Source organism: Sorex araneus, chromosome 5, assembly GCF_027595985.1.
Source record: "Sorex araneus isolate mSorAra2 chromosome 5, mSorAra2.pri, whole genome shotgun sequence".
Lineage (NCBI taxonomy): Eukaryota > Metazoa > Chordata > Mammalia > Eulipotyphla > Soricidae > Sorex > Sorex araneus.
This window is the reverse complement of record NC_073306.1, coordinates 120,520,363-120,533,249: the sequence shown is the minus strand read 5'-3', so window position 1 is coordinate 120,533,249 and position 12,887 is coordinate 120,520,363. Positions and strand designations below refer to the sequence as shown.

The 12,887-nt window shown below is 46.3% G+C and overlaps 2 protein-coding genes across 2 annotated transcripts in view; both read left to right on the top strand.

The window, feature by feature from the left end:
* Positions 1–10,941, top strand: part of MROH8 (maestro heat like repeat family member 8) — a 62,223-nt gene extending 51,282 nt beyond the window's left edge. Inside the window, exons 24-25 of the mRNA XM_055139942.1 lie at positions 2,195–2,271; positions 10,729–10,941. Coding sequence (XP_054995917.1) covers positions 2,195–2,271; positions 10,729–10,941 — 290 coding nt within the window. The remainder of the gene's footprint in view (positions 1–2,194; positions 2,272–10,728) is intronic.
* RBL1 (RB transcriptional corepressor like 1) overlaps positions 10,942–12,887 on the top strand; it is a 42,963-nt gene continuing 41,017 nt past the window's right edge. Inside the window, exon 1 of the mRNA XM_004612502.2 lies at positions 10,942–11,167. Within this exon, the coding sequence (XP_004612559.2) occupies positions 11,012–11,167 (156 nt within the window). The 5' untranslated portion in view covers positions 10,942–11,011. The remainder of the gene's footprint in view (positions 11,168–12,887) is intronic.

Sequence of the window (12,887 nt, the reverse complement as noted above, 5' to 3'; positions counted from 1 at the left end):
CGCCCCGACACCCATATTTTTAAAATGACACACACACACTTGCAAATAAAAGTTGCTCTTGAGTCTTTCTGGCAGGAATTCTCTTTAACTTAGATGTTCCTCTGAGTAACCTATTACCCACTTCCCCTCACACACTTCTTAGAATATAAATCCCCACTTGATCTTGGAGGATTCAGAGTTGAGTATCAACCCCCCTACCCAAAAACCCAAACCAAACCAAACCAATCACAGTATATTCCTTTGAATAAAGTTATTTACAGTTTAAATAAAACAGACCAAGCCAAAAAGTGAAGAGTAATATGGGCCCATGTTCTCCCTTGAACCCGTATCTCACTTACTTATCTCTGTTGCTTGCTTTTTCCACTCTGGAGAAGCCCAGCACGTGTACTTCCTCTTTTCCTCTCCCCTCACATCAGTACAAACTACCTTGTTTCAGGGGCTGGAACAATATTACAGTGGGTGGGGCATTAGCCTGGCAATTGTTGACCTGGGTTCAATCCCCAGCACCCTGTATAGTCTCCTTGAGCCCTCAGAAGTAAACCCTGAGCACAGCCGGGTGTGGCCCAAAAACCAAAAAATGAAACAGTATATTCTCAGAAGAAAAGTGGCAAATAATCATAATAGCAAATAGGAACGACTAATAAATAGATGAAAATTTCACTATTATTAGTAATCAACTGTTAAAAAAATTTTAAAAACAATGAGATACCAATATGTTTTTTCTGCCAAAATGGCAAAAATAACTAATACTCGGCATTGATGTATTAAAGAAAAACTGGCAGTTACATATTATGTTGATAGAAAATTAGTTTGACAGAATTTTTCTTAGGGAATTGTGACAGTTTGCATTAAAACCCTCTAAGCAAATATATACTTTAACATCCATTTTTGAGGAATTTAATCTATGAGAATAGAAATATTTTGGATAATTCTGTTTATATGAAGTTCATCACTGTAGCACTGTAGCACTCAATGTTCATCAATTAGCTTGAGCAGGCACCAGTAATGTCTCCATTGTGAGACTTGTTGTTACTGTTTTTGACATATCGAATACGCCATGGATAGCTTGCCAGGCTCTGCCGTGCGGGCGGGATACTCTCGGTAGCTTGCCGGGCTCTCCGAGAGGGGCGGAGGAATGGAACCTGGGTCGGCTGCGTGCAAGGCAAACGCCCTACCCACTGCACTATCGCTCCAGCCCAAGAATAGAAATATTTTGGAACCAAGGAGATGACTCAAAGGTCTGGAGCACATGCTTCTCGTGTAGGAACCCCCAGTTCAAACCACAGTCCCCCTAGAAGGGGTTGCAAGCACTGCCAGGAGTACCCCAAAAGCAAAAAGAAATGCAGGAATATTTTTGTAGCATTTAACTAGCAAAAATAGAAAGTACCAAGATCAGAAAAAAATCATAAATTAAATTCTACCCTCTCCTAACTGTAGACTTGTGACTAGTCATGAAAAATAGCTCAGAAAAAAAGAGTGGAGACTTGGATAAGATGTGATAGCAGAGAAATAGTAGGGGGGTAAGGCATTTGCCTTGCATGCAACTGGCCCCGCTCCAATCCTAAATATCACCATGTGATGCCCCTGAGCACAGAGCCAGGAGTAACCCCTGAGCATCACCAAGTGTTGCCAAAACTAACCCTTCAAAACAAAAATAAAAGCAAACAATATTATTAAATAAAACAAAAATTAGATAATATATTTAATGTAATTTCACTTTGATAATTATAAAAGCATAATGGTAGAAATAAACGCATAGAAAAAGACCCGAAATATACCAGTGGTTTTCTCTGGGAGTAGGAGAACAGTAAATTTTTCTTTTTCCAGTGCTTACATGTAGTTCTACTATTTACACAAGGAACATCTATTGCTTTTGTATAGGCATAAGAAATAAAACTTTAATGGCAGTAGGATTTAATTTATCTGACCAGGCTAGATACTTTAAGTAGAGTACTTAGAGTACTTAGCCACAATTACTGTAAAGGAGCAAAACCTCTAGTAACTCAGAAACAAGTTTGTAGGCAAAACTTGGAATTGTTCTCTAAATCCATAAACTTTTAGACAGAGGCTTGGGACAAGAGAGTGCTTCCTCTGATGGTTCCACTGTGTTTGCCATTTGCTGCTTGGACCGGTGAGCATTTCCAGAGATCTCCACCCCCTGCCACCATTTTTTGTTTGTTTGTTTGCCACACAGACCTTCGAGAACTGCTGACACACCCTGAGCCCTCCCTGTGCATCATTGCCTCCGACGCTCTGTTCCAGTTCCAGGAAGTGAAGGCTGGATCCTCTCTACGTCTCCTACGGAGACATTCTGGGTGGAGGAAGCTCCTGGTCTGTTTCCCCTAGTGCAAGGCAAGTAACAGCAGCATTAGCTGACAAGCCAGCCCTCATCCCCTGGGCAAGTGTGTCTGCAGAGCCCAGGTGTAGGCAGACAGTGGGCCCTGTGGAGTTAGGCTGATGATTGTCATCTCTTTCCTGAAAACATACATTTTTTTTTCTTGTCTTTATTTCCAAAATAGTACAGCCTAACAACTATTTACATAGCGTTCTTTTTTTTTCCTTTGACATAACATTCTTGTTGAATTGGGTGTTATAAGTTATATGGAGATCACTTAAAGTTTATGAGAGGATGTGCGGCTGGAGAGATAGTACTGCGGGTAAGATGCTGGCCTTGCTATGTGGTCGACCCAGGTTCAATGCCCGGCATCACGTATGGTCCCCCAGAGCACTGCCAGGAATGATTCCTGAGTGCAGAGCCAGGAGTAACCCCTGAGTATTACCTGGTGTGGCCCAAATGTAAAGCAAAAGCAAAAAATGAAAAATTAAGTTTACGGAAGGATGTGCATAGCTTTCATGCAAATACTGCACTTTGTCTAAGGAAGTTGCATATCTTAGGGTTTCGTAGAACTTGGGAGGTTCCTACGGGTCCTGAAAATCATCGCTCATCAGGTCCTACATCATATTTCTAGTACAAAACTCGAAGTTTTGTGCTTTTTTTCTACTTTCTGCCTCCAACTCTTTTTCTCTTACTCTCAACCTCTATACTCAAAGTCTGACTTCTTTTCTCTCTGAGGTCAGTTTTTGTTTTGGATTTCACATATGCAATATTTGTTTCAAATAACACTATCTGCCTAGACCTCATTTTAGTTTTTTTTTTATTATTACTATTAGTTTAGAATACAGAACTAGAGCATGAATCACTGTCCCTTAGCAATATTTTTGCATCTTTAGTTTGATCTCATGATCTCTCCGTGTCATGGAGGCCTCCAGATTTAGGGTGTAATTCAAGTCTTCAGTGACGGGCAAGAGATAGCTAAATGGGCTGATTGCTTACAATGCAGCTTTGCATGTAGGAGGCCCGCGCTTCCCAGCTGCCCAAGCACCTCTATGAGTGACCCTGAGCACAGAGCTTCCAGGAGTAGCCTGCAAGCACTTCTGGGTGTAGCCCCCAAATCCAAACAAATAAGTAGGTTCAGTGACATGAAAGAGATTGGATTATTCATTGACATATATATACATATATATATATGCATATATATATATGTATGTATGAAGGCTCCATACTCTCGGTAGCTTGCCAGGCTCTCCGAGAGGGGCAGAGGAATCAAACACAGGTCGGCAGCGTGAAAGGCAAAAGCCCAACTGCTGTGCTATCGCTCCAGCCCCACGGCAGAGCCTGGCAAGCTACCCGTGTGTATTGGATATGCCAAAAACAGTAACAATAAGTCTCTCAATGAGAGACGTTACTGGTGCCTGCTTGAACAAATCGATGAGCAACAGGATGACAGTGATACAGTGATATGTATGAGGGATATACATATACATATACATATACATATACATATACATATCTTCTGCTTTTTGGGTTATACCAGGTGATGCACAGGGGTTACTCCTAGCTTTGCACTCAGGAATTACTTCCTGCCGGTGCGCAGGGGACCATATGGGATGCTGGGAATTGAACCTGGGTTGGTCCTGTGCAAGGCAAACACCCTATCCGCTGTGCTATAGCTCCAGCCCTTATTCATTGATATTTGTTCATGTTTACACTAGCACCTTCCTCTTCTGACAGATCTCCCACCTCCACCCCCACCCCTCATATTACTACCAAAAGGGATCGGGGCAGTTAGCACAACAATCCTCTCACTCTTTTATCTCTGCTTTCTTGCATTAAAATTCAGAGAGAAGCATCCCTTAAGAGACAGGACTGCTCTTTAGTGAACTACCTCAGCACTCTGGCAAGGACTGAAGAAATAGTCTCTTCCAAACATCTCCATTGTTTTTTTGCAAGGCTCTCCTCAAAAATAGGTTTATAGTTTTATGGAATTTTAATACATAGCACACATTTCTTGACATATAATTTTGTTATAATGTTAAAATAAAAGCTCAATATAATTGAATAACACTTTGGCTTGCTTCTCATCATATATTATTAAAAGGTATTGCTTAGGGGCTGGAGCAATAACACAGCGGGTAGGGCGTTTGCCTTGCACGCGGCTGACCCAGGTTCGAATCCCAGCATCCTATATGGTCTCCCGAGCACTGCCAGGAGTAATTCCTGAGTGCATGAGCCAGGAGTGACCCCTGTGCATCGCCGGGTGTGACCCAAAAACCAAAAAAAAAAAAAAAGGTATTGCTTAGTAGCTAATACTAACCCAGATTTGTCTTCACTATTTTTAGATTCTTCTTTTTCTTTTTTTTCTTTCTTTTTTTTCCCTTTGGGTTTTGAGACCATACCTGATCCCCAGCACTGCCTGGTCATTCCCAAGCATGACTAGAGCAAACCGCACAGCACAGAGCTAGGAATGACTCCTAAGCACTCCTGGGCCCCAAAACAAATCAAAACCAAAGAATGGTGAAAATCCTAAGGCACTAGGGTTGCTAAGAATACTCATAGAATGGCAAAAAGGCCAGTATGACTGGGTGGAGTGAGAAAGGAGAGAGGAAAAAGTGCAGAGTAAAATAGTTATATAAGGGATCACATCAAAATCAGACTCTTCGATCACTGTTAGGCTATGATAAAGGTTTGACTTACCTCTGAAAGAAGAGTGTTAGGGGACGGAGGGTGATGATTCCAGAAGTGTTTTCGAACTTTAGATTTTGCTAACTCAATCAGTTAAAAATGATTTTCCATGGCTTATGCCTTCCATTTTTTTAAATTTGAGCAATTGAATCTTTTATGTTTTAATGACATCATTTCCTTCTAAGACAAGATTCATATTCTTTCCTCAAATCCAGATTCGTTATTTTTTCGTTTGTTTGTTTTTTTTGCCCCCTATACTAGCTCACCCTGTAGCCCATTCTTAATTCAATTATTTTTAAAACAACCGTTAAATTTTTTAGAATTCTAGTTGGGTTTTATTTTTTTAATTGAATCACCATGTGAAAAGTTACAAAGCTTTCAGGCTTAATTCTCAGTCATACAGTGATCAAACACCCATCCCTTCACCCGTGCACATGTTCCACCACCAAGAACTCCAGTATGCCCCCATCCCACCCCCATACTCCCTCCTGTATGGCTGATAATGTTCACTTTACTCTTTCTTTATTTTGATTACATTCAATATTTCAATAGGAAACTCACTATTATTATTTGAAAATTTCCCCCAACAATCAGACCTGCCGAAAAGGCATCATTTGATAATTTGTTTTCCATTGCTGAGAAAGAAGAGCATATGAGGTCGTGGCTTTCTGGTATTTTAGTAATTAAGTCCAGAGAAAATTCTGCTCACATCACTGCAAGCTCGTACCTCTGTTTAGTGGGCCTTATAAGATGGTGGTCGCCACGCCGCTGGGGAAAGAAAAGGCCAAGAGAGAAAAACCTTTCCCCTCCCTGGGTGGCATGGGGCCATAGCTTAGTTCACAGTCTAGAGGCCTTTCTGCAAGAAGTTTCTGGGTGCTGAAAGTAGTTAGTTGGCCTCCGGGATCATGGACGTTCAGGAACGGAGGAGCCATTCGTGTGTGGCTGCTCGGGGTCACGTCTGGGCTGAGAGCAGCACAGATTCGTTTGTTCTTTTTCATACTGATTTATTCCTGCTTTTTATATATTATTAAAATAATCTTTATTACTTTAGTTACACATTTAATTAACATCTGAACTTACCAAATCACCTGGGTTTTGCTTTTGTTTATTGCATTTCATACTTAAGTACCATAAGAGTAAAATTGTGATTGTGTATGAAAATTAATTTCTGGTTCTGAAACGGTCATATTTTTTAAAAATTAGATGTTAGAGAAAAAGTTTCTGCAATGACAGATTGCTTTGAAATTCTTAGGTGTTGTTTTTAACAGAATTGATCAATAAAGACAAGAGGTAAGCCATGCAAATGTGATATTCTAGCTATTTTATAGTATATACTAGATTTTTAGATTGAGTACTGATTTCAAAAGATAAACAAGATACAATAAAATGTAAATTGTTTTATTCCTATCCCATTACTGTTGAATTCCTTTTCCCTTAAGCAACTTCTCTTGTAGGAAAATTGGTCCTAACTTCTTACTTAGCTTTCTAGAGATATTTTATGTATCATTTTCCTGTTTGTTTAACTGAACCTATTTCTAACCTCAGTTATGTTGAAATTTATGCCTTTAAAAATAAGGATTGGAAAACAGCCACTTGTTTCTTGGGAAGTAGAAAAATTAATATACTAAGTTATAATTATTATTTATATAGAACTTTCGGCTGGAGCGATAGCGCAATAGGTAGGGCGTTTGCCTTGCACGCGGCCAACCCGGATTCAATTCTTCCACCCCTCTCGGAGAGCCCGGCAAGCTACGGAGAGTATCTCGCCCGCACGGCAGAGCCTGGCAAGCTACCCGTGGTGTATTCGATATGCCAAAAACAGTAACAAGTCTCACAATGGAGACATTACTGGTGCCTGCTCCAGCAAATCGATGAGCAACAGGATGACAGTGATAGAACTTTACATTATTTTCCCCTTTAATTATGTAATTTAGCAATTGCTAAAAATGTTATAGATAAGTAAAAAGACTCTGAGAGGCTAAATAATCTGCTAAAGAATACTAAATGAGTAAATCAATTAACATTCTCTGTATTTCTTTTCCTGGTAGCCCGTGAGTAGCAACCATATCAATTTCTCTAAATTGAATTTAAAAACTTGAAATGGAGGGCCAGAGCGATAGCACAGTGGGTAGGGCGTTTGCCTTGCACGCGGCCGACCTGGGTTCGATCCCCGGCATCCCATATGGTCCCCCAAGCACCGCCAGGAGTAATTCCTGAGTGCAAAGCCAGGAGTAACCCCTGAGCATCGCTGGGTGTGACCCAAAAAGAAAAAGAAAAACTTGAAATGGAGGGAGGTAATCATGGGCCCCTGGTAGAGAGATGTTGACACTAGTGGTGGGTTTGAAGAGGAAACACTGGATGCTTGAAAATCTTATTAAAAGTTTTATAAATCATGGTGGCAGACAGAAAGAAGACATTTAAATAAAAAAATGTTGAAATGAAGAGAATAAGCAACAGTGATGACCTCACCCACTCATGACTTCACTTTCAGGACTAGCATCTGAGGGAGGATTTAGCTGTGATTTTAGCTTTTCAGCTTTACTAGAAGTATAGGGAAGCAGGTCTCTCCCAGTTTCTGTGAACTCAGGAAACAAAAATGATGCTAAATTTTGGTCCTAGGGAAATGAAGTCTGTGCTAGTCTAGTAGGAGAATATTTTAAAAATGTTTTTCTGACATATTTTTTGGTGACCAAATTGAGTGTCTTGGGTATAGCCATAGATAAATAAGACTTAACATTGTTGGGGCTGGAGCAATAGCACAGCGGGTAGGGCGTTTGCCTTGCATGTGACCCACCTGGGTTCGATTCCCAGCATCCCTTATGGTTCCCTCAGCACTGCCAGGGGTAATTCCTGAGTGCAGAGCCAGGAATAACCCTGAGCATCGCCAGGTGTGACCCAAAAAGCAAAAAGCAAAAAAAAAAAAAAAACATTGTTGTTTTTCTATTTTCTGTTTATTTCTTTGGTTTGGTTTTGGGGCCTCACTCAGCAGTGCTCAGGGATCACTCCTGGATGTGGTGCCAGGGAGCAAATCCAGGTGCACCACATGCAAGGCAAGAGTCTTACCCACAGTTCTCTCTCAGGCCTGTTTGTTTTGGGGGAGCCACACCTGCCAGTGCTCAAGGCTCACTCCTGGCTCTGTGTCCAGGGATCACTTCTGGCAGTGCTCCATATGTGGTGCCAGGATCTAATTAGAGTCGCATAGCAAGCACTTTAGTCCCTGTACTATCTCTCCAGTCCCAAGTCAATGCTTTTTTAGTTTAATTTTTGTTTGTTTGTTTGTTTGTTTTGGGGCCACACCCAGTAGTGGTCAGGAGTTTCTTTTGGCTCTGCACTCAGGGAATACTCTTGGAAGTGCTTAGGGAACCATATGAGATACTGGGGATTGAAACCAGGAAGGCCGTGTACAAGGCAAGCACCCTACCACTGTACTATCTCTCCAGCCCCACTGTTTTTTGTTTTTGTTTTCTTGCGGGGGAGGGGGGTAAACAATTTTCTTGCTGTGTGTAGATCACAAATGAGTTACTATGTCACTACTTATATATATATATTTGTTTTTTTTCCAAAAGCTCAGCTTTGTGTTCCGTGGGCATGCCACTGGATAAAAAGAGAAAATAAACACAAACCTGAACCGTGATAAAAAAAAAAATAGGTAGGGAGAGTATGTGAGTGAAGAGGAAGCGTGCAGATGAGCCTTGGTGTACAACTGTGTTAACACAAACCTGCCAAGGTTTGCTTCAGCTGGTAATGTAAATACATGAAGTTTTAGGAAAAAGTGACTTGGCATAAATGCTGATTGAGGGGCCGGAGTGATAATACTCCTTTGAGACCTGGCTTACAGCCGGCTCTCATGTCACACCCCTTCTGTCTGTGGAGAGAGACCAACTCCTGGGCCCCCGAAGACTTCCATGTCTTGTAAACATCTCAAACCCAGTGTCTCCAAAAACTGATCTCATTCCTCTGCTTATACTTCCTTCCTAGTTAACAGGATCACTTCTCACCTTCTTGGTGGAAACAGAGCCAGTAAATATTACTGGGGACTCTTCCCTCATCAGCAGTGCCCCCTAATCCCCTTCCGCAGGGTCTCTCAATTATGTGGTCCAACTAAGCACTGCACCCAGAGGTATGTCAAATAACCTACTGATAACTTATTACCTCCTTTCATGTAAATCCTCACTAGTAATGTTCAGACTTCTGTGAAGCAAAAGGAGTTCTCTGCAGCCTATGTGTCTTCTGCCTGTCTCTGGAGACTCCTGGCTTTGTCCAAACAACAAGGCACTCTGATTTTCCAAATGTGCTCTACTGAGTCCCGGGTTCTCGGACCCAGGACTAAACCTTAGCATAGAGTGAAGAAGAAAGACAGGCCCTGCTCTCCCATAACTCATTTTAGTGTGAAGACGCACTAACTTCAGATAGTGCTGCAGTGCTCCCATCACTGCCATCATCGAAGAAAATGATGGTGCTAATTGACGACAATGATAGCAGTGTTGGGAGAGCGGGCATGTCAGACACAGTGCTCAAGAGTGGTGGAGGGGCTGGAGCGATAGTACACCGGGTAGGGAGTTTGCCTTGCACTCGGCTGACCCGAGTTCAATCCCTGGCATCCCATATGGTCCCCCAACCACTGCCAGAAGTAATTCCTGAGTGCAGAGCCAGGAGTAACCCCTGAGCATCGCTTGGGTATGACCCAAAAAGCAAAAAAATTAAAAGTGTCTGGAGAGGATGCCATGCGGTTGAACTTGCATAATGAGCCAGAGTAGCCCAAGATTTGGTACAGAGGAGGAAGGGCCATTTGATGAGCACGTGAGAAAAAAAGCCTCTCGGAGGCAAGAACTAGCTTGGCAGCTTGGCTGTTTTCAAGGTTCCAAATCAAAGCAGTGAGGCTGGACCTAATTATAAAGGCCACACCCAAAGGCCACCTGCGGCCTGCCAGAAAGAAGTTTGGTAAAATTTTAAGAAGACCATTGGAAGATTTTTATGGGAAGGAGACGCTTTGATTCACCTTCTAGTATTGTGTAACACAGGGGCCCCACCCTGCCCCGCTTCCTGGGCAGAGTCGGGGGTGGGGTGGGGAGACATGCGGTGCCAGGGTTGGAAGGCAGAGCCTCACGCAAGCTAGGCATGTGTTCCATCACCTGAGCTGTATCCCTACCCGCCCCCACTGGCCTTTTCGAACATGGATCTGGCTTTTCCCGAAGACAGGGCTTTGGTGGAGCTGTGAATTCCACATCCCTGCCACCCTAGAATTCCACACCCACTGGCACGCTTCTCAGGCACCCGGGAGCTGCGAAAAGCCCCCGCCCTGCACCCCCACCCCTCCCCATTGGCAATTCTCAGTCCAGATCAAGCCTCAGTTAACGCTAAAAGTGAACTGAGGAGTTGTCCCCTAAAATCTCACCAACTCAGCAATTTAGTCATTCAACAAATCTTTCCCTGGGGCGCTGCACACTCCCCACCCCCACCTTCACTCCGTCTCCCAACTCAGGGAACAAAACTTTCAGATGATCGTTGGCGATCCCGGCGGTATAAACACGGGGCTCAGGGACTGCAAAGTATAGCAAAGAGAGTTCCTGGGGAGATGAGTGGGGCCACCCCGTAACAGAGCTTCGGGCCCGGGCCCGCTCCGTCCAGGCGGGACGCGGACTACAACTCCCGGCAAGCTCCGCGCGCGGTCCGCGGATCCCTCCGCTGCCACTTCGCCCCGCCAGCTGGACCCCCGCCGCTCGCCGAGGGCCGAGGACGGCCGTTCGCTTAAGGACCCGAGGGCCGCCGTCTGCCGGTATTTCCGGAGACGGGGCCGGGCGGGGAGCTCCAGAGAAGCTGAGGACTCTTTCGAGGCGGCACGCGGAGGCAGACGGCCGCTGGCGGGCGCCGTGCCGCCGCGGTTTTCGCGCGCTTTTCGCGCGGGGGCTGGTGGGTAGCGCGGCGGGGCGCGAGCGCTGGGCCGAGGGGGTCGCGGATCGCGCCGCCCGCCGGGCCCGAGGGGCCACGATGTTCGAGGACGAGGCTCACGCCGACGGGGCGGCGGTGGTCGCGGCGGCCGGGGAGGCGCTCCAGGCGCTGTGCCAGGAGCTGAACCTGGACGAGGGCAGCGCGGCCGAAGCCCTGGACGACTTCACGGCCATCCGGGGCAACTACAGCCTGGAGGTGAGCGGCGGCAGGTGGGCCGCCCCGCCCCGCCCCGGCCCCTCCTCAGGGGGCGGGGGGCGCCGGCCCCGCCGGGAAGGGTCGGCCCAGGCGCGCGAAGCTGCGGGGCGGGCGTGGGTCTCGCTCCCTCCCTTCCGTGCGGGGCTGGTGGTGGTTCTTGCTGAGGCGGGAAACTGACGCCTGGCAAAGGAGGGGCTTGTCCAGGGTCACACACACACACACACACACACACATATATCCCGGGGGTTGCTGAGGCGGGAAACTGACGGTCACACACACACTCACACTCACACTCACACACCCTGGGGGGTTGCAGAGGCGGGAAACTGACGGTCTCACACGCTCATACACACACACCCTGGGGTACACACACACATACACACAGACACCCTGGGGGTTGCTGAGGCGGGAAACTGATGGTCACACACACGCCCATACACACACACACACCCTGGGATACACATACACAAACCCATACACACTCACGCACACACACTGGGATTTGCTGAGGAGGGAAACTGGAAGCAAAGAAGGGGCTTGCTTCCCCCACCCCCAGTCCCTGCCTCACAACCCACAGGAAACGGCCGGTGTCGCCCCCCACAAAGAGATGGGGCGGCCCCAGGCGGAGGGGGCCAGGGCCACAGAGCATTTGGTCTGTGCCCACCCGCCAGGCTCCGGTGGGAAGAAAGCAGGCTGGAGCCACAGTACTGCGGATGGGGGCCTGCCTGGCCCGGAACTCCACCAGGAGTCATCCCTGAGACCAGAGCCAGGAGGAAGCCCCAGCCTATCCCCAGCACCGCCTGGGGGACCCAATAACCAGAAAGGCAAAAGAAAACAAAACCAAAAAAAAAAAAAGAGAGCTGTTAGTTTGCTTGGCCTCTTACACCAGCCCCTCTCCAGGCAGTGCTACAGCTGCTTCCCACGCCCTCTTCACAGCCCCCAGAGAGTTACCCTGCCCCCCCACCCAAGGGATCTGCCTACAGGCCTGATGCTAGAGTAGGAGGCAGCGGGGGCCATTGCTTTCTGGGCAGGGTCCAGCCCACACTGAGGGCTGCCTGGTTCAGCCCCGCAGCGACAAGGTTTCAGAAGCATTGTTGAAAATGGGGAAGGGGCCTCCTGGCATCTGTGTATTTGGGGACAGCAGAAGGTTTGTGTGTCTCTAGGGGCCAGAACTGGTAAAGAAAGTATAAGGAGCCACCCGACTGGAAGGGACTCAGGGAGCTAGAGAAAGTGAGGGGGACTTGCAGGCTGGTCTCCAAGCTTAGACGCCGGAGGAGGGTTTGGAGGGAGAGCACAGTAGGTAGGGTGTTTGCCTTGCAGGCAGCCCACCAGGGCTCAGTCGTCAGCTCCCACATGTCCCCCCAGCCTGCCAGACCCCTGAGTGCAGAGCCAGCAGTAAGCCCTGAGCACTGCTGGGTGTGTCCCCCAAACCAAATTAAATTTGTCAATTAAAAAAACCTGAGAATGCATTTCTGCCCCCACACAAGGGAAGGTGGAGGAAGGAAGCCTCCGGTTTGGAAGCACTTTCAGAACATTTTTCAGGTTTGATTTAGAAGGCGCACGTGGGAATTGCGGTGTACTGAACGTTCCTTCTCCTATTTCTTCTTGATAGGTTCCTGTTTGCCTTTGCCCGAGTCCTCCCAGTCCCCTTCCGTGAGGGTGGATTACTGCTTATCCTTGCTTTTTTCTTTTTAGGGGAATGGTTTGGGCATTTGTGCCA